We start from the raw sequence: 23,335 nt of genomic DNA on the forward strand, positions 1-23,335 counted from the left end.
TTAATCTTTCCAGAAATTTTGCTCACCGGGCAACTTTAACATTAAACGAATCTAAAGTTAATAAATGACATGATTTTGTTTTTCTCTTCAGGTAAAGAGATATTGTATTAATAAACCTTTTTTTATAAATATGTTTTATTTTCGTATAATGAGCTTAGAAGGTGATGTTGGGTTGGGTTAGGTTAGGTTGTGTTATTTAAACGAGTCTTGTCGCCTCTGCCCTATCTCCCTCTCCCCCCTCTCACTTCCACCTCCCCCCTCCCCACCACCTCCCTCCACCTCCCTCCTCCTCCCCCCTCTCCGCCCCCCCCCTCTTCCACCTCTAGGACACAGACAATGGTTGAAAGTTTACGAAAAAGAACACAAAGAGATGAAAAGGTTCATTTTTTACCTGACAGACACCAGCAATATACCGGAGGCTTCGTTACACACACACACACACACACACACACACACACACACACACACACACACACACACACACACACACACACACACACACACACACACACACACACACGACAGGCCACCGACTGCATGCTGGAAAACCTGATTACTTCACCCTTTGAGTACGATGATTTAATTCCTGTAGCATGATGACTTAGCCCCCTTGGAGAGATGTAATTTTAACTCAGTACTCAAGGGGCTCAGTCATCGTATTGAAGGGGCTAAAAGCTTCCAATAACATAATTATACCACATATACATAAAATAAATTGAAAAAAATGAATAAGTCAAAGATTATACAATATTAATCCCTTCACCTTAAGATTATAGCCAAGGATTAGGTTAGGTTAAGTTAGGTTAGTTTAGGTTAGGTTAGGTTTGGTTAGGTTAAGTTAGGTTAGGTTAGCTTTAGGGTGTTTAATCTTCAGGTGAAATAAGTTGGGGGGCAGGGGGGGTGGTTAATGTTCAGAAGACAATTTATTTTACCTTGACGCTTCACCATGCGAGTCCACACCGAGAGAGGCGATACTGAAGCACCTAACCAAGTCTCCGCTCATCTTACTTCATTACGGATACACGTCAGATCCAGCCTGTGACCCGAGTTTACAGCCGCTGAACACACGAGACACACACACACCATCCCTCACTATACCTCCAAGCTCTCCCCCTTCCCTCCCCACACTTCCACAACCCCTTCCTATCCCCCACCCGCCTTTGGGTTTTCTCCGGGATAAAACAATTTTCTTGTTCTCTTACTTCATCATTATATCCTGCCGGAAATCTCGTCTTAGATCCAATATTTTTCTTTTTTCTTACTCTCTCTCTCTCTCTCTCTCTCTCTCTCTCTCTCTCTCTCTCTCTCTCTCTCTCTCCTGTAACTTCCAAGTACTTAAATATTCTCTACATAAACAAAACTAAATATAAATGTCACTCTTAATACAAATATATATATATCGATACACATAAAAAAACACTACCTTTTTCACTCCTTAATCTTATATACATTGGATTTCACCTCATTCATACTGTACAATTATACATAAACATCTATTCATTATTAGGTTTTATTTTCACATATTTAGCATACGTCATACACGAATACATTGATATCTTCTCGTTGTTTACACACACACACACACACACACACACACACACACACACACACACACACACACACACACACACACACACACACACACACACACACACACACACACACACACACACACACACACACACACACACACACACACACACACACACTGCCTCCTTCACCTGGGCTGACATATTGCGGTATAATTTGAAGAGTGGCGTGTCATTAGCATCCCCGGCACCTCACCTCCACTCTCTCCCTCTTCTTCTCCACCTCCCTTCTTTAACTAGTCCTTCCTCTCCCTCTCTCACCTCCACCCTTCGTCTCCCTCCTTTATTCCCTCCCTTAACTCCTCCTACACCTCTACCCACCCACCTTCACTCCCTCCTTCACTCCCTACACTTTACCAACAAGTCTTAGCACCGCGTTGTGGCTCTTTTATGCCCGTGTTATGGAGTTATGACTTGGTGAAGCATCTTACTTGATCATAAAAGTACGTCCTTTTCATAAGTAGATTGTATAAATTGATTACTCCACACACACACACACGCACACACGCACACGCACACGCACACACACACACACACACACACACACACACACACACACACACACACACACACACACACACACACTTGGCACTAATACTTAATAATTCAGTGTGTAAAGTGACTTAATGATTCATGAGGTATTTACTCAGCCGTGTGGACGTCTGCTGGCGATAATTATGAAAATAAGAATTTACCTTTTTTTTCCGTAATAAAACCTTCACTTAAGATTTAGATTTTGTGAAATATTTGAGGAATTTCTTTGATCGATCCTAAATTTCATTTACTTAAAACATTAATATTCTTAATAATTATTTTGGGAAGATTTTTTATTGGTAGTTCGAGGATAATTATTTGTAGTTTTTCTCACAATAGTTAGATTTATTAATTATTTTCTCCATGTTTATTTTACTTCTTCTTTATCACAATTTATCTCTATTTCTTTTCACTTCTGCCCATCGTAGTCTTCTTCTTCTTCTTCTTCTTATTATTATTATTATTATTATTATTATTATTAAATCCCTCCCCTGCCTTCTACCCTCCTTCATTGACCACCCGCCCTCCTTGCCTTCCTTCCTCCCTCCCTGACCTCCCTCCGTCCCTCCCTGACCACCCTCCCTCCCTCTGGTCACCACCTGCCGTCCCTCCCTGACCTCCCTCCGTCCCTCCCTGACCTCCCTCCGTCCCTCCCTGACCTCCCTCCGTCCCTCCCTGACCTCCCTCCGTCCCTCCCTGACCTCCCTCCCTCTGGTCATCACCTGCCACTCGCGGTGTTTTGTGTTGGACTCTTATCTCCACCTGGACCACCACACTCGGACTCTTCTTATCTTACCAGCTTCTTCGAACTCTACGTGACCTAGAGTACACCCAGAGAAGTTATTATTATACCAGTATTATTCCCCTCGACTCTACATAACTATACACAGCTTCAACACGACATGCCATCCTTATCTAAATAACTTTCCGGGATTTTACATAACTTAAATATTTTCGCAAAGTTTTAAATCTTCCTTATCTCAGTAACCTCTCAAGACTCTACACATGACCAGTGACCCCCATGCCAGGATAACTTTGTCACTAGGTCATGGTATTCAGGATTTAGGTCACGTCTTGTATGTCACGTAATATTAACCATGACTGAACGATAACTTGTGGTGGTCAATTCTGGTGGTGATATTTGGTTAGTTCTCTTGAGTACTTCCAGTGATATTGTCTTTGAGGTTAAAAATAATATCTTATCTTTGTTAGTAATTATTTTTTTATTTTGTTTTATCTCTTTATTTGTTGGGGTTTCTTTTTGTATCTCGTTCTTTCGTTCTCGCTTTCTCTGTCTTTCTCGGGCTTCTTTTCCTTTAATCAATCTGTTTCTTTCTTTTATATTTCTGGTTTTGTTTATGTCTTGTCCTCTCTCTCTCTCTCTCTCTCTCTCTCTCTTCTCTCTCTCTCTCTCTCTCTCTCTCTCTCTCTCTCTCTCTCTCTCTCTCTCTCTCTCTCTCTCTCTCTCTCTCTCTCTCTCTCTCTCTCTCTCCCTCCACACACACACAACAAACACCCTCCCTCCTCCTCCTCCCCATCTCCTTCACCACCACCACCACCCCACACCCCTCATCCCCCTCCTCCCACCCCCCCCCCTCCCTCCTCTCCTGTCTACAGTTAACAGTTTATTATTGCGGTGGGGGATTTGGCTCTGCGTTTCTTCCGTTGCTGATAGTTTAGTCCAGTCAGGAACATCCCAGTCAGCAGAATCCCGGCAAAGAATTCTTCCTGAACTCAGCTGAAGTCTTGAAGTCTTCTCCCCCAACATTTGGACTGACTTTAAGATGTTTCAAGTGAAGAATTTATGTAGCAGGATTGAGAGGAGAGGGTTTTTGGGTAGTGAGTGTTTGTCTGTGTGTAAGAGTGTAGAAGTGTGGTGAGTGTTTATTTGTGAAGTGTGGGCAATAGAGGGGGTAGTGGTGTTTGGTGGTGTGGGCTGTGATGGTGTTTGTTTGCAGTGTGGGCAATGTGGAGTGTGGTGGTGTTTGTTTGTGAAGTGTGGGCAATGGCAGGGTAGTGGTGATGTTTGTTTGTGAAGTGTGGGCAATGTGGGGGGTGTGGTGGTGTTTCTCAGTGACATAAGCGACATCTCTCATTTATCCTTCCTTAGCAATCTAATTCTCTCCTCACTCTCTATCTCAATCTTCCTTCCTCTTCCTCTTCTATAATCCTCCTCTTCCTTCCTCTTGAAATCATCACCACCACCTCCTCCTCTTCCTCCTCCTCCTCAGGGTATCACTTAGACAAATGGGAAAGATATTTTGCATCCAATATTACGTAGAAGACAGACAGGAAGAGGCACAGAGAGAATGACGTACAATTATGGGGTGGGTTTAGGTTAGGTTAGGTTGGGTTAGGTTAGGTTAGGTTAGGTTGGGTTAGGTTAGGTTAGGTTGGGTCAATCATCAGGTGATCCACTTTGTCGCCAACTACAGTACCTATAGCCATACCCCCCCCCCACCCCCACCCCCTCCTCCTCCATATCCCGGGCACTCTGGGAGGCGACAGGCGCACACTAAGGACGGGGTTATATCTCACTAAAACTTGCTCTGGTACACGTATAACCAGACGCCAATGGCAAAAGTTTATCCTTCTTGAGCACGAGTTGGCGGCATCCATTTAACCGGGGGGCCAATCACGGGCGAGCCTCTATCAGGTGAACCAATCAAATGGGGAGAAAGGAGGAAGAGAGAGAGAGAGGGTCAATTGTCTATCGAACACCAAACTGGCAACGTCTATCTGAGCAGCCAATGGAGTGGAAAACCTCGAAGTGCCACCTGGAGAGGATTGATTGTCAACTTGGTGTGTGTGTGTGTGTGTGTGTGTGTGTGTGTGTGTGTGTATAAGGGTGACACACACACACACACACACTCACACACACACACACACACACACACACACACACACACCAGATATTGCTATTCCCTAACTCTTGTTTCACTACTGATGTCACTTGAAACTTTTCCAATTTAGATAATTTCGATAATAGGTTACAATCACGGTGTCACTTCATGGCGCTGTATCTGTCTTTCTCTCCACCTGCCTCCTGAGATACTGACCCAGATGTTCTTTACCTGAGGGGAGGGGGAGGGTAGTGTCTCGTGTGGTGAGAGACAAAGAGAGAGAGAGATAAAAAGAGTGGGAGGGAGAAAAAGAGAGAGAGGGTGAAGGAGAGAGAGATAGAGAGAGAGATTGAAGAAGAGAGAATGAAGGAGAGAGACAGAGAGAGAGATTGAAGAAGAGAGAATGAAGGAGAGAGAGATAGAGAGATTGAAGAAGAGAGAATGAAGGAGAGAAAGAGCGAGAGAGAGAGTGAAGGAGAGAGAAAGACATAGAGAGAGAGAAGTTATACAAGTTCACTACTGATACAAAGTTGTCTCACGCTTACACATATGATGCAGTTACAGGTGTCATATATAAACCACAGTATAGATGTCACATACACATATGAACACACATGTATATACACTTACAGCCTACTCAATACACCTGTCAACACCTGCAAATGCCTCTAACACACAAGCTATACTCTACACCTGTTAATATCATCATTTGCAAGTTGTTTTCTCACTCATATACACCTGGTTCTCCCCTACAGGTGTCATGGGTACGTCATCAGGATATACACGTGTTGACTGTAGGTCGCTTCACCTTCACTAATGACGACAGGTTTGAGGTCCAGCATGATGACGGCAGTAATGAATGGGTGTTAAAGCTCAGGTGAGTCTGTCCCCTAGTTCACCTTGTGCATCCTTGTTCAACCCTTAGTTCACCATGTTCAACCCTTAGTTCATTATGTTCAACCCTTAGTTCAACATATCAACCCTTAGTTCACCTTGTTCGACCCTTAGTTCACCATGTTCAACCCTTAGTTCATTATGTTCAACCCTTAGTTCACCATGTTCAACCCTTAGTTCATCATGTTCAACCCTTAGTTCAACATATCAACACTTAGTTCACCTTGTTCAACCCTTAGTTCACCATGTTCAACCCTTAGTTCAACATATCAACCCTTAGTTCACCATGTTCAACCCTTAGTTCATTATGTTCAACCCTTAGTTCAACATATCAACCCTTAGTTCACCTTGTTCAACCTTTAGTTCATTATGTTCACCCTGAAGTGTTATGGTGTTATAATAAATGAAATATAACAGTAAGAGTAAAAATTCAGTGTCGTGTCGTGGTGGCTTCTCGTGTCGTGTTGTGTCGTGTCGATGTTATAATGCATTACTGTGCTTTAATAACTAAGGCCTTATCATAAGAATCTAGCTTAAAGAAGTTTGTTTACCTAAAATATTTCTACCCTTCGTCTCCCTTCACAGGACGCCATCTGTTAACGACTCAGGGACCTACGAGTGTCAGATTAACACCAAGCCAACCATCACTCAGCTCATTACACTTAGAGTCTTAGGTGAGTACACGGTGAGAGAGAGAGAGAGAGAGAGAGAGAATCAACCCGAACGGCGTGACACACACACACACACCAAAAGAAAGGAAACCATTTACCGAAATTTCCCACCAGCGTTTCTTTACTTTCTCTTCCTCTCTCCACCTTTCTCTCAGGTAATAAAGCAACACCAGGGAGAGAAAGTCTTCGTAGCTTTACCTCAGGTGAGAGTTCTTAGTATTAGAAAGTTCTACCTGATAATTTAGGCCTTATTTTTTCTGGGTATGTGACTCTCTTTCCCTTGAGGTATTTTCTTTCCTCTCTCTCTCTCTCTCTCTCTCTCTCTCTCTCGTCCTTTCCCTATTCCTTCCAACTCATTTCTCTCCCCTCAACTTCCTTCCTCCCATCCCCTCTCACTTCTCTCTCCTCCTTTTTTCCCTCTCTTCTCACTTTCTGTCTCATTACCTCCTTCCCTTCCCATTTAAGTTCCTCCCTTTCCTCTCCCTGACATCCTCTCACCTCCTTTCTTCTTCATCTTCGCTTCTCACCTTCTGTCTCATTACCTCCCTCCCTTCCCTCTCATTTCCTCCTCTTTCCCATTACCCGTCTCATTACCTTCCTCCCTCCCATCTCACATCCTCTCCCTCTTCTCCCTCTCCCTCTCCCTCCCTGACACCCACTCTCCCTCTCCTCCACTCTGCATTTGATCCAATTTGAAACATCAGAAGCGGAAGGAAATTTAAAAGGAGATTATGGCTCTCCTTCCTGACACACACGAATTGCTTGTTACGATGGCTAATGGTAGTTCAGTTCATGGAAGTTAATGGATTTGTAGTTGCTAAGGGGCAATTAAGGTCAATAATGATAGTTCAGGTCGTGGAAGTTAATGGATTAGTAGTTGCTAAGGGGCAATAAAAGTCAATAATGGTAGTTCAGGTCGTGGAAGTTAATGGATTGGTAATTAAGGGGTAATTAAGGTCAATAATGGTAGTTCAGGTCGTAGAAGTTAATGGATTGGTAATTAAGGTCAATAATGGTAGTTCAGGTCGTAGAAGTTAATGGGTAGTTATTAAGGGGTACTTAAGCTCACTAATGGTATGTGAAGTTAAAATCAATAGATAAATATCATCGTTAAAGGTGTCTCTATGTTACTAATGGTGGTTGGAGTTGTTGAAAGTTAATGGGGTGGTGTTATTAAGGGGTTATGATGGTGTTATTCTAATGGGATTTTTAAATTATATCTATTAATAGTTTGTAATAATCAGTGTCTCGTATTGGTCATTAGGGAGGTGGGTTTTAATGACTATGGTGGAGTGTTTGTTGATGGTCATTAAAACAGGGAATATTAATGGTCGTTAAGGCTCGTTATAATAGTTCAAAGGGGAAACAGTCTATGGTAATTTAGAGACTGAATCCTAATGGTCGTTAAGTACTGGTGAGTAATAAGAATCGTTCAGAGTTAGCAAGATAATAAGTCGTTAGGGTCGTACTAAACTATAGGGAGTATTAATTGCCGAATTTGAGGTCGTAATTAATAACAATCGTCAAAGAAATGAATCAAATATTAACGATCGTTCAGTCATTAACTATTAAAGGTCATTCAAAGATTAGACTATTGATTGTTAATAAAATAAAAATACCAACTGTACCTGAACAATAATCTTTACAATACTGATCCAGGTGACCTTTGCATACTGACCCAGGTGACCTTTGCATAATGACCCAGGTGACCTTTGCAACATCGTACAATAATAACAAGAGCAACATTTTAACACGAACCTTCAGGCAGACACATCTTCGACCTGAAGACACATCCATTATATTATCATCACGTTTTCATTAATGCAACCCAAAGGAACACACTCCTCCCCCCACCCCCCCGACCGCACCCCCACCTCCCGACCCTTTTACCCCCACCCCTAACCTCACCCCCACCCCCGACCACCTCCACCCCCCAGTACCCCCAAAACCGCACCCCCCACCCCGACCAGACCCCAACCCCCGACCACCCCCAAAGAAAATATCAAGCGTTGACAAAAGGTTAACAAAACTTTGCGAAATAACTAGCCCTCGTGATTACTTCTAAAAGCTATTCAACATCAGGCGAGTTAACTGGGCTGAAAATTTTCCAAAGGCTCAAGGTGATAGTAGTTATTATGAGGCTGTGATTTTTTATTTAGATTTATCCTTTTACAAACACAATGTAAGTTTGACCACACACACACACACACACACACACACACACCATAAATGTGACCCCCCACCCCCCCCCCATACACACACACACACCATGCAGCTAAAACGGATCTAATTCAATATTCCACACACGCTCACTTCTCCTAAGCCTCTCTCTCTCTCTCTCGCACGTCACTCTTATCTAATCTCTCTCTCACCATCTTTCTTAGGAGTTATGTGTAGTCTTTCCTTCCGAATAATCATTTTTAATCGGTATTTTCTTTTCTATTCCTCTCTTATTCTCTTTCGTTTTTTTTATCTTTCTTTCAGTATTTTCCTCTTTTTCTTCCTTCTTTTTTTTTTTTCAATTGTTAACTTATTTCCACACAATATATAGGCCTACTTTCCAATGGTACCTTCACTATTTTCCAATGGTACCTTCACTATTTCCCAATGGTACCCTCACTACTTACCACCGGGTCACTGTCCGCTACTGACCTCTAGCGCCAGATTAACATTATTATTTAAATTATAATTATGCAATCATTTGGTCCTACTTTTTTCGCTGTGATAATTCCCCCCAAAAAATATATGAATCATTTTTCTTTCATTTTTTTTCTAATTATTTTACGGAGATTTTTTTAATAATTAGTCTTTTTTTATAATTCAAATGATCAGGCTTTTTATGTTATGTTGGTCAGGTTAGGTTAGGTTAGGTTAGGTTAGGGGCCCAATCTCAACAGGCCCCAAGCTAACCACTGAGATCTGGGGTACACCTCTAACAGGCCCCAAATATGACCTGAAGTAGGGATTTAAGGTTACGTCTTTAGTCCTAATGAACCTTAGTCTTAATTAACCCTTGTCATAACGAGACTCTTAAAATGGTTAAGTTAATCTTGAGCTTATTAAGAATTGGGGTCCATTAAATAGTTAGCCCTATTAGTATCGGGTGCAGCTAAAACAAGGGGCAACTGGGACTAGGGGCCATTGGAACTAGGGGCCATTGGAACTAGGGGCAATTGGGACTAGAAGCCATTGGGACAAGGGGCCATTGGGACTAGTGGCCATTGGGACTAGAGGATATTGGGACAAGGGGCCATTGGGACTAGTGGCCATTAGAATTAAGTACTATTGGAACCATCAGCTAATGGAACTAGCAATCATTAGAACTATCAACCATTATAACTAGCTACCATTAGAGCTAGTTACCAATAGAACTAGCTACCATTAGAACTATCAACCATTATAACTAGCTACCATTAGAGCTAGTTACCAATAGAACTAGCTACCATTAGAACTATCAACCATTATAACTAGCTACCATTAGAGCTAGTTACCAATAGAACTAGCTACCATTAGAACTATCAACCATTATAACTAGCTACCATTAGAACTAACTACCATTGGAACTAGCTGCCATTGGAACTAAGAACCACCATGACTGTGCACCATTAGCCTTGGACACTGCTGGAACTCTTAACCATTGGATCTGCGGACCAAGGAAGGCCAATAACTCTCCCCAGACGCGGAAATATGAAAGAAAGAAGAGGAAGAAGCGGGGGAGAGTCATAAAGTGTTTAATGAAAGAAGAAGAAGAAAAATCTGGCCAAGGAAGACGAATGGAGGAGGAAATGGCGCGACAAGGAAGAATGGAAACTGCTGAGAAGAGGAGGAGGAGAATGAGAGGAAGAGGGGGTGGTGGGAGGAGGAAGAGGAGAGGGGGTGGAAGGAAGAGGAGGGATGAGTGGAGGAAGGAGAGGGGGTGGAAGGAATACCAAAGAGCTATTTTAGGGATACCAAAGAGCTATTTTAGGGATACCATGAGCTATTTTAGGGATACCAAAGAGCTATTTTAAGGATACCAAGAGCTATTTTAGGGATACCAAGAGCTATTTTAGGGATATTTTAGGATATTTAGCACTCTACTACGGACAACCTAACACAGCATTACACGGAACACATTATTAAAGCGAATAATATAAATTCACTAAATTAAATATCTCCATAATTTTATCATTGTATTCTAAGTATATTTCGGGTACTCTAACATCCATATAGGCAGAATTATTATTATTTTTTTAACCATTTGACGTTATATAGTACAGGTCATCAACATATTTCCTTTAATTATATTTATATGAATATTATATCCCGTATGTAAATGAAGTACCCATGCTGAGAAGTATCACCCATGCTGAGAAGTGTTACCCATGCTGTTAAGTATTACCCATGCTGTTAAGTATTACCCATGTTGTCAAGTATTAATTCCCCAAATATGAGTTGAAAAAGAAGTTAAATTCCCCCTAACTTTAAATATTCATATTGGACATACCTAGTTCATAGACCCTGGTATGAAAGCCATACAAGCTAACTGTATTATTTTGTAAGTTCTTCTGTAATACGAGGGCTAAAGGTGAAGTTATTTTTGTTCTGGATAAATTGTTCTCGTTTACCTATCGCCCTGGGGGATGTATTCACCTATTTCAACCATTTTTCACTCCTAAACTAAGTCTCTGTCGGATTTCATGAATACTATTTTGAAATGTACACTAACTTGCTGAAGTATTAAATTTCAAGAATGAGTTGGAATATCCTGGTGTTAAATTGTATTGGAAGGGAGAATCTTTGTTTTTGGTTCAAGTTGTTTTTTTGTTTAGAAATTCGTGGATATTCCTGGGAAAATATTGGAAAGGAAATGAACAGAAACATACACTGGTATTTAGGTACTGAATCGTACTGGAACAAAATTTCGTCAACTTTTTACAGAAATTTATCTGACATTGAAAGGCAAATTACTTGAACTTTAAATGACAAAAAATAATATCAAAATTACACTCAAAATATTACACCTCCTATACTACAGTTTAATATTAATTTTATTCCAAATTTCACGACCATTAAGAAAATATTGCCTTGAAATGTGTAATGACTGTACAGCAATACTCTTATTATGATATTACAAACAGAAACATTTCATCAAAAACTAACACGATTACTTCACTTTTTCCACTCGGCTTCTGCCTCTACCTGTACCAATATCCACTAATTATACTAAAAGGAGATTTACTACTGATTATAACCCTGAAAAAATACCGAATATTTGTAAACAACACTGATATAACAAAAAGAGTATTACTACTAATTATAACCCTGAAAACATACCGTATATTTGTACACAACACGGATATAAAATTACGTAAGGTAGTCGAGTAAAGAAACTACCCCGGAGTTCATATCAGGAGGTAAATACTCCCTCGCAAAACTTATGCTGGAAAATATTCAACTACGTACAAGCGGAAGTTAAAATTATTATCGATATTAACATTACTAACTTCATGTGTTTAGTTTAGGTTAGGTTAGGTTAGGTTAGGTTAGGTTATGGCATAATCGTGAAATATTATCTAATGTTTGCTTACAATTATACCACGTAAGGGTGCAATGGATTATAGTACCAGGATTATAGGTATCAGTCAGGTGTACAGGAAGGTGATCAGTCAGGTGTACGGTAAGGTTATCAAATCAGGTGTACAGTAAGGTTATCAAATCAGGTGTACAGTAAGGTTATCAAATCAGGTGTACAGTAAGGTTATCAAGTCAGGTGTACGGTAAGGTTATCAAGTCAGGTGTACAGTAAGGTTATCAAGTCAGGTGTATAGTAAGGTTATCAAATCAGGTGTACGGTAAGGTTATCAAGTCAGGTGTACAGTAAGGTTATCACACTATCAGCTTCAGGTAAGAGTGACACAGTACCGGAATATCTGGGTGTGTCAAGAGCACTATTTTGGTTCGCTCAGGTGCGCCAACTAACTCCATAATCGCCAATTTAGCGCCAACACAACACACCACCTGGGACGCGTGTTAGTCACCTAGCTCAACATACCTGGCTGGTTGAGTTGTATGATTGGCTGAATGGTTGTCGCTTTGAGTGTGTGATTGGCTGAATGGTTGTCTCTTTGAGTGTGTGATTGGGTGAATGGTTGTCGCTTTGAGTGTGTGATTGGGTGAATGGTTGTCTCTTTGAGTGTGTGATTGGGTGAATGGTTGTCTCTTTGAGTGTGTGATTGGCTGAATGGTTGTCGCTTTGAGTGTGTGATTGGCTGAATGGTTGTCTCTTTGAGTGTGTGATTGGCCAAAGTATATTCACCCACCACCTAACCACCCCTAACGCCCAACCACCTCCACTCACTTTCCTAACCACCCCCACTCACCTAACCACCCCACTCACCTAACCACCCCACTCACCTAACCACCCCACTCCATCTAACTTACTCCCACTCCATTCATCCACCCCACTCACCTCACCACCCTCACTCACCTAACCACCAGTACCATCTAACCACCCCACCCACTCTAACCAATTCCCACCTGGTTCTAACCACCCCACTCACCTAACCACCCCACTCATCTAACCACCCCACTCATCTAACCACCCCCCACTCATCTAACCACCCCACTCATCTAACCACTCAGTTCGTCATCAGTGAGTGAGAGTTAATCTGTCTAGAGCTGAATGTCAATTATGGTAAATCTTCAAAGCGTAGTTATAATGTCATAGGTCAATTATGCTCTCAGTTCCCCACAAAGCATTATTACCATACGGAACTATCATACTGTACTCTATTTCCTGCGTTTATTGTCCTGTTTTGACTTTTATTGTATTATTCTGGGAAGGGACGGATGGAAGAGGAAGGAGGGGAGGGAGGAGGAGGTGGGAGAAGGGAAGAGGAGGGAGAGGAAAGAATGGAGGAGGAAGAGGAGGAGGAAGTAAAATAAATTACATATACTAGTCAACAATGAGAAGACGATGATGTAACGTGCCAGTGCCAATATAGTGCCATATTGTCAGCTCATGGTGCCATTACAATATTTTCATGGTTATTTATGGTGTCATTTGCTGATGGTGCCATAATCTTCCTATTTATTAGCGGTGCCATGATAATTCTTGTGGTTATTCATGGTACCATTATAGTTATGCTTATCCAATGCACCAATATAACACCACCATGACAAAACACACAAGTTAAACCGTGACCAGAGAACCGAATTACAGGTGACATTACAAACATACCTACAACATTATCCATCTATTTATCCATTAACCCTCTATCTTCCTATCTCTCATATACTCTTACAATCCATCTATCCAGCCATACAGACATACCTCCTGTGTTCCCTCTTCGTCCCCATCAGATGATTAGACACCTTCCTTAAGTGCAATCAGATCCACATGTGTTGGTCTGATGTTTTTCTGAAATGGAGAGGAGCAATAATTAAACCCTGAGATGAAAGATATAATTACAGAATTGAGATGAAGTTATTAGAGTTTGTGGTAAAAGAAAATGTGGTTAGAAATCTAATGAGAATTAATGAAATCAAATGAATGTATTAGTAAAGGAGAATGAAAATAACATTACGAGTGGTAGTGAGTATGTATGTATGTATGTATGTATGTATGTATGTATGTATGTATGTATGTATGTATGTATGTATGTATGTATGTATGTATGTAGCAGAAGTGAACCAAGGGATTATCTCAGGCCAAAAATGTATATAAACAACATATAATAAACCACATGAAACAAAAAATCACAATCTTTGAAAAACAATCACAATCCTAAAAAAAAAATCTGTAAATAACTGTAAATAATCATCACCTTTTACAATAACTCACACAGATCAATGAAACTTAATCATACTTTTACAAGAGTAATTATTATAAGACTCAAGTAAACAATAATCTTTCTTACATTAATCTTCTTTACATCTTAAAAATCAAATCATGTTTTCCTACGGTCAACCTTTACACACAATACAATTTCAGAAGCTTTGTGAAATATAATACCAAAACAGTTTAACGAGAGAAACCAACTAAAATATCTGGGTAGAGCCTCGCAGTGAAGCAATCTCTGTACAATGGCAAAGTTGTGTCTCTAAAGTTTTCCACATACCACACTGTTACTTGGATTACAGGGAGAACTATCGGCTCTCTGAAAATTTCCCTTAGAACGAGATGAAACTCAAATTTGGTTGGTTGGTGGCGAGAGTCAAACGCTTGTGATTGGTTGAATGGTTTGGAAATATTAAACCTTGGATGAATCGGAGCTTTGGATTGGTTAAGAAAAAAAGTGTCAGTATTTTGGATTGGTTGGAATCATCAATATTTGGTTCTTGGTATTTGTCTGGATTGGTTGGAAGAATAAGCCTCTGGGATTGGTTGAAAGAATAAGCCTCTGGGATTGGTTGAAAGCATAAGCCTCTGGGATTGCTGAAAGAATAAGCCTAAGGATTGGTTGAAAGAATAAGCCTCTGGGATTGGTTGAAAGAATAAGCCTCTGGGATTGGATGAAAGAATAAACCTCTGGGATTGGTTGAAAGAATAAGCCTCTGGGATTGGTCGAAAGAATAAGCCTCTGCGATTGGTCGAAAGAATCAGCACCATGGTTAGGTTAGTGAAAAAGAAGAGAAGAGAAATGAGACATGTGAACGGAAAGAAAAAAAATGAACACAAAATAAATGAAAGAAACACAGATAGACCCTAAAATATGGAGAAAGAAAAATAGACCCCGAGAGAGATATGAAAGAAGAAATAAGAAACCCTAAGAGAGAGAGAGAGAGAGAGAGATAGAGAGAGAGAGAGAGAGAGAGAGAGAGAGAGAGAGAGGAGGAGAGAGAGAGAGAGAGAGAGAGAGAATAACCAGACACTCCAAAAAGTAAAAATCTTATCGGGATATCTTTGCCTGCATTAGTAAGCTGGAGGTCCTACAAGTTGAACACGTCGGAGCGAGAACAACCCAACCCTCCACACACACACACACACACACACACACACACACACACACACACACACACACACACACACACACACACACACACACACACACACAGACAATCCCCGCGGCTGGCTGGTGTGGGGCTTTTTAGACCTCGCTTGTGCCGCAGACCAATAGGGAATCCCCCCAAAGAATATTCCTCAGGGATTTTAGTTGTTGAGCTGATGCATAAACAAGAGAGTGGGTTAAAATGTACCAGAATTCCTTGCCAATCTCTTCTTCCTCTTCCTCCACCCCCCTTCTTCTTCCTCTTCCTCCACCTCCTCTTCTTCTTCTTCCTCTTCCTCCACCTCCTCTTCTACCTTCCTCTTGATAAAAAATTGAATCGATCTTCTTCAGAATACTGGTTTGATATTGAACATGAAATATACGAAAGCTCATCATACAGTATTGAAAAGGGTAACTATCTGTAATGTGTTTGTAATAGTGTAATGCGTATTGAATATTTCCCCGAGTGAGTTACGTATCCGTTCACTGTACAGCAGGAAGGGCGGAAAGCGGAATTTGTTACATATACCTATGACAAATGACGAAGTTTAAAGATAATGTTTTCCTATTATTTCGTTCAATAACTTCAGGATTGTGCTTGTAACATTCAAGTACATGTTACAGCGCCATCTGTTGGTAAAACAAGCGGTTCGTACTCTTTCCAGATGTAGAGACTAGTTCCAGCAGTTCTGAATCTCGCTTCAGCAGTTCTAAGAGTCGTTCCAGCATTTCAGAGATACGATATAGCTTTTCGTAGACTCATTCCAGCAATTCTGAGACTCGTTCCTTCAGTTTAGCTTCATTCTAGCAGTTAGAAATTTCGTTCCAGTAACTCGGACACTCGTTCCTGCAATTCAGAGACTCGTTCTAACATAGACTCAACCCAGCGGTCAAAAGACTCATTTTATACATCGGAGACTTTTACCCTTTTTGTTTTCGTCTCATTACACCACTTCGGTATTTAAGATGTGAAAAGGGACATTAGTTAGTAAATAAACTGAACAATCATGTTAGCTACCCTTGACGTGTTACACAATTGAGTTGATGACTTAGGAGATAAGTTGATGCTGGAGTGTCGTTGGGTGATAAAAATAACAACGACGACGACGACGACGACGACGACGACGACGACGACGACGACGACAACGACAACGACAACGACAACGACAACGACAAGACAACGACAACGACAACGACAACGACAACGACAACGACAACGACAACGACAACACAACAACAACAACAACAACAACAACAACAACAACAACAACAACAACAACAACAACAACAACAACAACAACAACAACAACAACAACAACAACAACAACAACAACAACAACAACAACAACAACAACAACAACAACAACAACAACAACAACAACAACAACAACAACAACAACAACAACAACAACAACAACAACAACAACAACAACAACAACAACAACAACAACAACAACAACAACAACAACAACAACAACAACAACAACAACAACAACAACAACAACAACAACAACAACAACAACAACAACAACAACAACAACAACAACAACAACAACAACAACAACAACAACAACAACAACAACAACAACAACAACAACAACAGTTAATAACAACAATAACAACAATAAACTGTCTCTAAGAACTAGGTAATAATATAACCTTAGACCGCATGGCACAGTAAACAAGAGTACGTGCACTAAGCCATGATACGCCAGGTAAACTGCACACCTGTGATAGTTTAATTACCACCCAAGTGAAGCTGCAGCCTTGTACTCACACCTTGGTAGGTCATAGCAGGGACTGTTTGTATGTATGTATGTATGTACGCAATTTACCTCTGTCTACCCAGTGCAGTTGGCGAGTTGTCCGGTCTTCTCGGACTATTACTTGACACTGGGTCATGCAACTCGTTAACTCAGGGTATAGTTGTTGTGTTGGTGACAGCTTCTACACTTTAAAAAAAAATTTGCGCCTAGGTGGCCCTTGTTACACGAGGGGTAACCATTATATATTATTATTATTATTATATCTCCTTAACACCTACATTTTAAAATACGTTCAGAAGATTACAACTTTTATGATACTGAATTATAGTTTCACACACACACACACACACACACACACACACACACACACACACACACACACACACACACACACACACACACACACACACAAACACACACACCAGGATAAAGGCTTTTATAAGGTGTTAATCGCAGTATTACATGAGAGAGAGAGAGAGAGAGAGAGAGATTAAACACACACTGAAAGAAAGAAGAGACAAACAGACAAACAAACAGAGACAGACAGACAAAAACAAACACAAACACCAAACACATAAAAATAAAAACATCGACAGTATTAAAACGAGAAGTGAAAGCCAAAGAAAGCAGACAGTCTTAAGCATTACTTGAAGGCTTCAGGCGAGTCTTTACCACTTTCTCTCTCTTAATTCCGGGAACTTCTTGGGGCGCCTGGGATGTGGGGAGAATTAGGCCGAAATGTAGAGCTTTGGAGGAGAAGGGGTGAAGGAGGAGGAGGGGAGGAGGAGTGGAGGGGAGGTATCAGATGAGGAAGTGAGAGGAGGAGGAGATGGAAGTGGTTGCTGTGGAGGGCTTGAAGACGGTGTAAGGTTGCTCGAAGGCAAAAATGAGAGAGAGAAAGAGAGAGAGAGAGAGAGAGAGAGAGAGAGAGAGAGAGAGAGAGAGAGAGAGAGAGAGAGAGAGAGAGAGAGAGAGAGAGAGAGAGAGAGGAGGGTAGAGAGAGAGGAGATAGAGAGAGAGAGAGAGAGAGAGAAAGAGAGAGAGGTAGGTGGGAGAGAGAGAGAGAGAGAGAGAGAGAGAGAGAGAGAGAGAGAGAGAGAGAGAGAGAGAGAGAGAGAGCTTTCCAAGTTATATTAGTAATGTTATTATTATTTTTTCCAATGTTTTGTTATTAATATTGTTATAATTATTTTGTTTCTATATTGTTAGTGTTATATAAATTTCAATCTTTATTTAATGATACTAGTTACTGTTATCATTACCATCATCCACACTATCATTCTATTCTCATCATTATTATAACTAATTCTCATCAACATTATCACAAACCAACATACGTATATACCACTCAATACGACCCAGTTACTATACAACATTTCAATCATTCATACACACACTCATACACATTTCTATACAACCCGGAAGTATAGCAAGTAACTGAACCTTCCTATCAACCATAGACGAACATTACCACAAGTTGTATGTAAAAACAAGCGATAATACCATCTCTCTCACAGAAAAATTGTGTCCTTAATTAGCTAACCTTCTGCAGGATGAAGACGTGTTGTTAAATTCTTACTTTCTCTACTATCTTTCTCTCTCTTTCACTTTCACCACTAACTCTCCCTCACTCTCACCACTAACTCTCCCTCACTCTCCCCCACAGAGCCTCGGGCGGTCATCACAGCAGGTAGAGAGTTGTACCTGGATAAGGGCTCGACGTTGCGTCTTACCTGTCAAGTCAGAGATGCTCCTACCCCTTCTGATTTCCTGCTATGGTACCACGAGCAGAAGGTAAGTGACGGGAAGTAGCTGAGTGAGGGGAAGTAGGTGGGTGAGGGGAAGTAGGCGGGTGAAGGGAAGTAGGAGGGTGAGGGGAAGTAGGTGGGTGAGGGGAAGTAGGTGGGGTGAGGGGAAGTAGGTGGTGGGGGAAGTAGGTGTGGGTGAGGGAAGAGGTGGGTGAGGGGTATTTGTGGGTGAGGGTAGGTGGTGAGGGTAAGGTGTATGAGGGTAAGTAGGTGGGTGAGGGAAGTAAACTATGGAGAGTTACATAAAAAGCTGTCTGCTCACACACACACACACACACACACACACACACACACACACACACACACACACACACACACACACACACACACCTGTTTTCATTCTACTCGTCCTAAGGGGGAAAAAAAAGCCGAAAAAAAAAAACTATATTTTTTTTCCTAGAGCGTAAGAGAAAGGTGACACACACTCTCCATATATTCCCCGCCACATTCCTTCCCCTATAATGTGTTTACGTTTCTTCTTCCTGGGGAAAAAATACATCAAGAGACCGACCACCTCCACCAGCCTGTCAATAACAAACTAACAGTGGGGTCGAAAAATCTTTACCCAAAACAACCCAAAAAATAAACAAGTTAATAAATAAATAAACAAGTAAATAAATAAATAAATAAAGGCAATATTTACACATATATTATCAGAAAACTATCACTGTAATTTCTATATAATATAAACATGCTATATGTATACATTAGGTGTAGTTGATATGATTAATTAGGTTAGATTAGGTTTTTTTTTTTTACAGGGAATAGCCCACCCGAACACAGGTCATCGACCCTCAACGGTGCTAGGGGACGAAAAAATATGAGTAAAAGAAAATTAAAATTAGAAGAGAAAAATATTATATTAATCTACACGGAAAATTAGCTTTATGAAGTGAGACGGATTGTATGAGTATGGAAAGACAGAAGAAGGCAGAGCATTCCACAGTTTGGCTGTTATTATCAGATTTTTTTTAGAACTTTTCCATTTTTTTTGGGGGGGAGGAGGGAGTTTTGGGAAGGTCAGTATGTAAACAAAGGCTTCGTCAGAGACCTTTTGGAGCGAGGAGGGAAGAGAGAGTTTTCATGTCTCCTTTACAGCCAGCTATAAGAGAGAGAGAGAGAGAGAGAGAGAGAGTAACACACACTGGGTCCTCGTTGTTTCATATTTAGCCTGATTTCACAGTCATCTCTATTTTTCCTGATACTCATCACACACACACACACACACAGCTGGGTCACACACAGACACACACACACACACACACACACACACACACACCACACGTGGCGTTATACTTCATTATGCTTTATAGGGGTCATAAGAAATGATATAATTTGGTGGATACTGAGACCTAATCAATGTGTGTTGAGAATATTTTATCTGTTTGTTTATCTCTCTCTCTCACATTCTCTTTCTTTACCTCAACTTGATATATTACATTTCAGAATCCACAAAGAGAACACAAACAATAATCATTTGTGTTTATTTTTCTCCACTAATTATCTAAAGTGTGAAAAATAAGGACAACTTTTATAATATTATTTTTTTTAACACAAGAATATTATGAAAATCTTGATGTCCGAGCTGATTAAAATGGTGTAAAGGGAGAGAGTTAGAGAGATCATGAGGACAGGTGAATGATTTATGAGTCACCTGAAGATTAGTTCCTCCTTTGTTTATTTCACCTTAAGATCAGGCACGGTAAGAGTAACTTAACCAAACCTATTTTAACGTAGCCTAACCTAACCGAAACCTAAACCTAAACCTAAACCTAAACCTAAACCTAACCTAACCTAAACCTAAACCTAAACCTAAACCTAAACCTAAACCTAAACCTAATCTAAAATAAACCAAGTAAAGTTGTTCTTAAAGGGGGATTTATTCACCATTTCTATTCCCATGTTTGGTAGAATCTGCAATGAAAGCAAAAATAATCAATGTGGACGATGGAAATGATCAATCTGTGGATGTGTGAGAGAATATGACACAACGTACGAAGGATTTTGACAACGCTACCGAGACAACACGAGTCAGGGTATTGATTGGGACCACTCCATAAAAAAATTTCATTGCGTGTGTATCAAGATGAGAAAACGAACACAAATGCAAAAAATATAAATAAACTGAAAAAAAAAATTGGAAGGTACCTTATGTTGATGATACCGCAGGTGAAATGCGATAAATTGATGATAAAATTTAATAATACAAGGAGAAGAATAAGGTTAAATGAGCAATGAAAATATGGAACTACTTGTAGATACCAAAACAAGGAAGAGGTTAATGGACTTCGGAACCTGGAGAGAAATTTAACCCCGAATTTTACTGTCATTTTTATAAGAGCAAATACACAAAATATTAATTAACACAGCGAGATAAGCAGACAGGTAAGCTTCAGGTGTGGACTTGGGTGTAATGAGCAAATACTTTGAGAGAGAGAGAGAGAGAGAGAGAGAGAGAGAGAGAGAGAGAGAGAGAGAGAGAGAGAGAGAGAGAGAGAGAGAGAGAGAGAGAGAGAGAGAGAGAGAGAGAGAGAGAGAGAGAGAGAGAGAGAGAGATTATGGAAAGTTCTTCATTGTCATCGTCTTCTCATCAATAAACAACTAAGTAAAGTCTAGTTTCACCCCCCCACAAAGATTATTTCCTCCCCCCCCCCAAAAACATACCCCTCCTCCTTTTTACAATACATTTTCTTCAACACCTAAAAAAAAAAATGCAAGAAAAATAAAACTCACTTTCTCTCTCTCTATATATATATATTTTCACCACCACATTTCTTCAAGCAAAACATATCTCACTGCTAAAACGAGACACCCAGACCAGCGACGAACCTCCACCACCAACTTCTCAATAACAAACTTAAGATCTCAAGAAAAAAAATAAAATAAAAATCTTTACCTCAAAACACAAAAATACACGAATCCAATTATTTCCTTATGCATTAGTTCAGGTTAAATTAGGTTAGATCAAGGTTAAGTTAAATTAGGTTAGGTTAACTCAGGTCACATTAGGTTAGAAAATTGTTGTGATTCTCTTCGTGTCAACAATAAATTAAATGTCTACGTGTTTTAGGACAGGAAGAGACAGGGATATTCTGTGTCTCTTAAACCTCGTGCTGTGGCGCTCCTAAAGTGTGTGTGTGTGTGTGTGTGTGTGTGTGTGTGTGTGTGTGTGTGTGTGTGTGTGTGTGTGTGTATTGTTGGAGGTTAGGTTAGGTTAGTTAGGAATTATTATGGTTCTCACTGAGTATTTGTTTAGAGGAGAGCGAAATAAGTCTTCATTGTGTCTCTCTTGCATGTAAAGTAGTGAAGGTCTCTGAAAGTGAGGAAAACCGTGTGTGAGGAGAGAGACACACACACACACACACACACACACACACACACACACACACACACATACACACACACACACACACACACACACACACACACACACACACACACACACACACACACACACACATTGTCAACTGAGACTACTACAAAATAGAAACAAACAAGAGAGAGAGAGAAGGAAGAGAGGAGACAGACAAGAGAGAGAAGGAAGAGAGGAGACAGACAAGAGAGAGAGAGAGAGAAGGAAGAGAGGAGACAGACAAGAGAGAGAGAGAGAGAGACAGCATTCAGATATATAATTATAAAATATCTCGTCAGGTGAGACAGGTTAGCCATGAAGGAGAAAAAGATCCACACAGATATTAAAAAAAATTAGTTAATAACAGAGACGAGGTTATTACCCCGGGGTCAGCTCACCTCACATGCCGTATTTATGACCTAACATTTTTTTTTCAGTAATAAACCCATTACATCTTTTAAAAAACACCATTCATATGTTTTGCAGTAGTCGAAGAACATAGAAGAAAAATGAGCTTCAGTAACTTTACCTGCATAATTATGTTAGCGGAAGAAGCTAGAATATATGTAAAGCTATTAATACTTTTGTTGTTGTTGTTGTTATTATAAGTGTTGTTAATAAATTTTGTGAGAATTATCTTGAAATTGTTGCTGGGAGTTGAAGGTGATGTAACAGTTGTGAGTTAATACGAGTAGTAGTACTCACAACGGTAGTACTCACAACGGTAGTACTCACAACGGTAGTACTCACAACGGTAGTACTCACAAAGGTAGTACTCACAACGGCAGTACTCACAACGGCAGTACTCACAAAGGCAGTACTAAGACAGTACTCACAACGACAGTACTCACAACAGCAGTACTCACAAAGGTAGTACTCACAAAGGTAGTACTCACAAAGGTAGTA

The 23,335-nt window shown here is 40.4% G+C and overlaps 1 protein-coding gene across 1 annotated transcript in view; it reads left to right on the top strand.

Annotated features, from left to right (window-relative positions):
- LOC121855024 (zwei Ig domain protein zig-8-like) overlaps positions 1–23,335 on the top strand; it is a 130,045-nt gene that overhangs the window by 95,457 nt on the left and 11,253 nt on the right. Inside the window, exons 4-6 of the mRNA XM_042349858.1 lie at positions 5,722–5,843; positions 6,446–6,534; positions 18,936–19,063. Of these exons, the coding sequence (XP_042205792.1) occupies positions 5,722–5,843; positions 6,446–6,534; positions 18,936–19,063 (339 nt within the window). The remainder of the gene's footprint in view (positions 1–5,721; positions 5,844–6,445; positions 6,535–18,935; positions 19,064–23,335) is intronic.

Source organism: Homarus americanus, unplaced genomic scaffold (genome assembly GCF_018991925.1).
Source record: "Homarus americanus isolate GMGI-L3 unplaced genomic scaffold, GMGI_Hamer_2.0 scaffold13308, whole genome shotgun sequence".
In the NCBI taxonomy this organism is placed as follows: Eukaryota; Metazoa; Arthropoda; class Malacostraca; order Decapoda; family Nephropidae; genus Homarus; species Homarus americanus.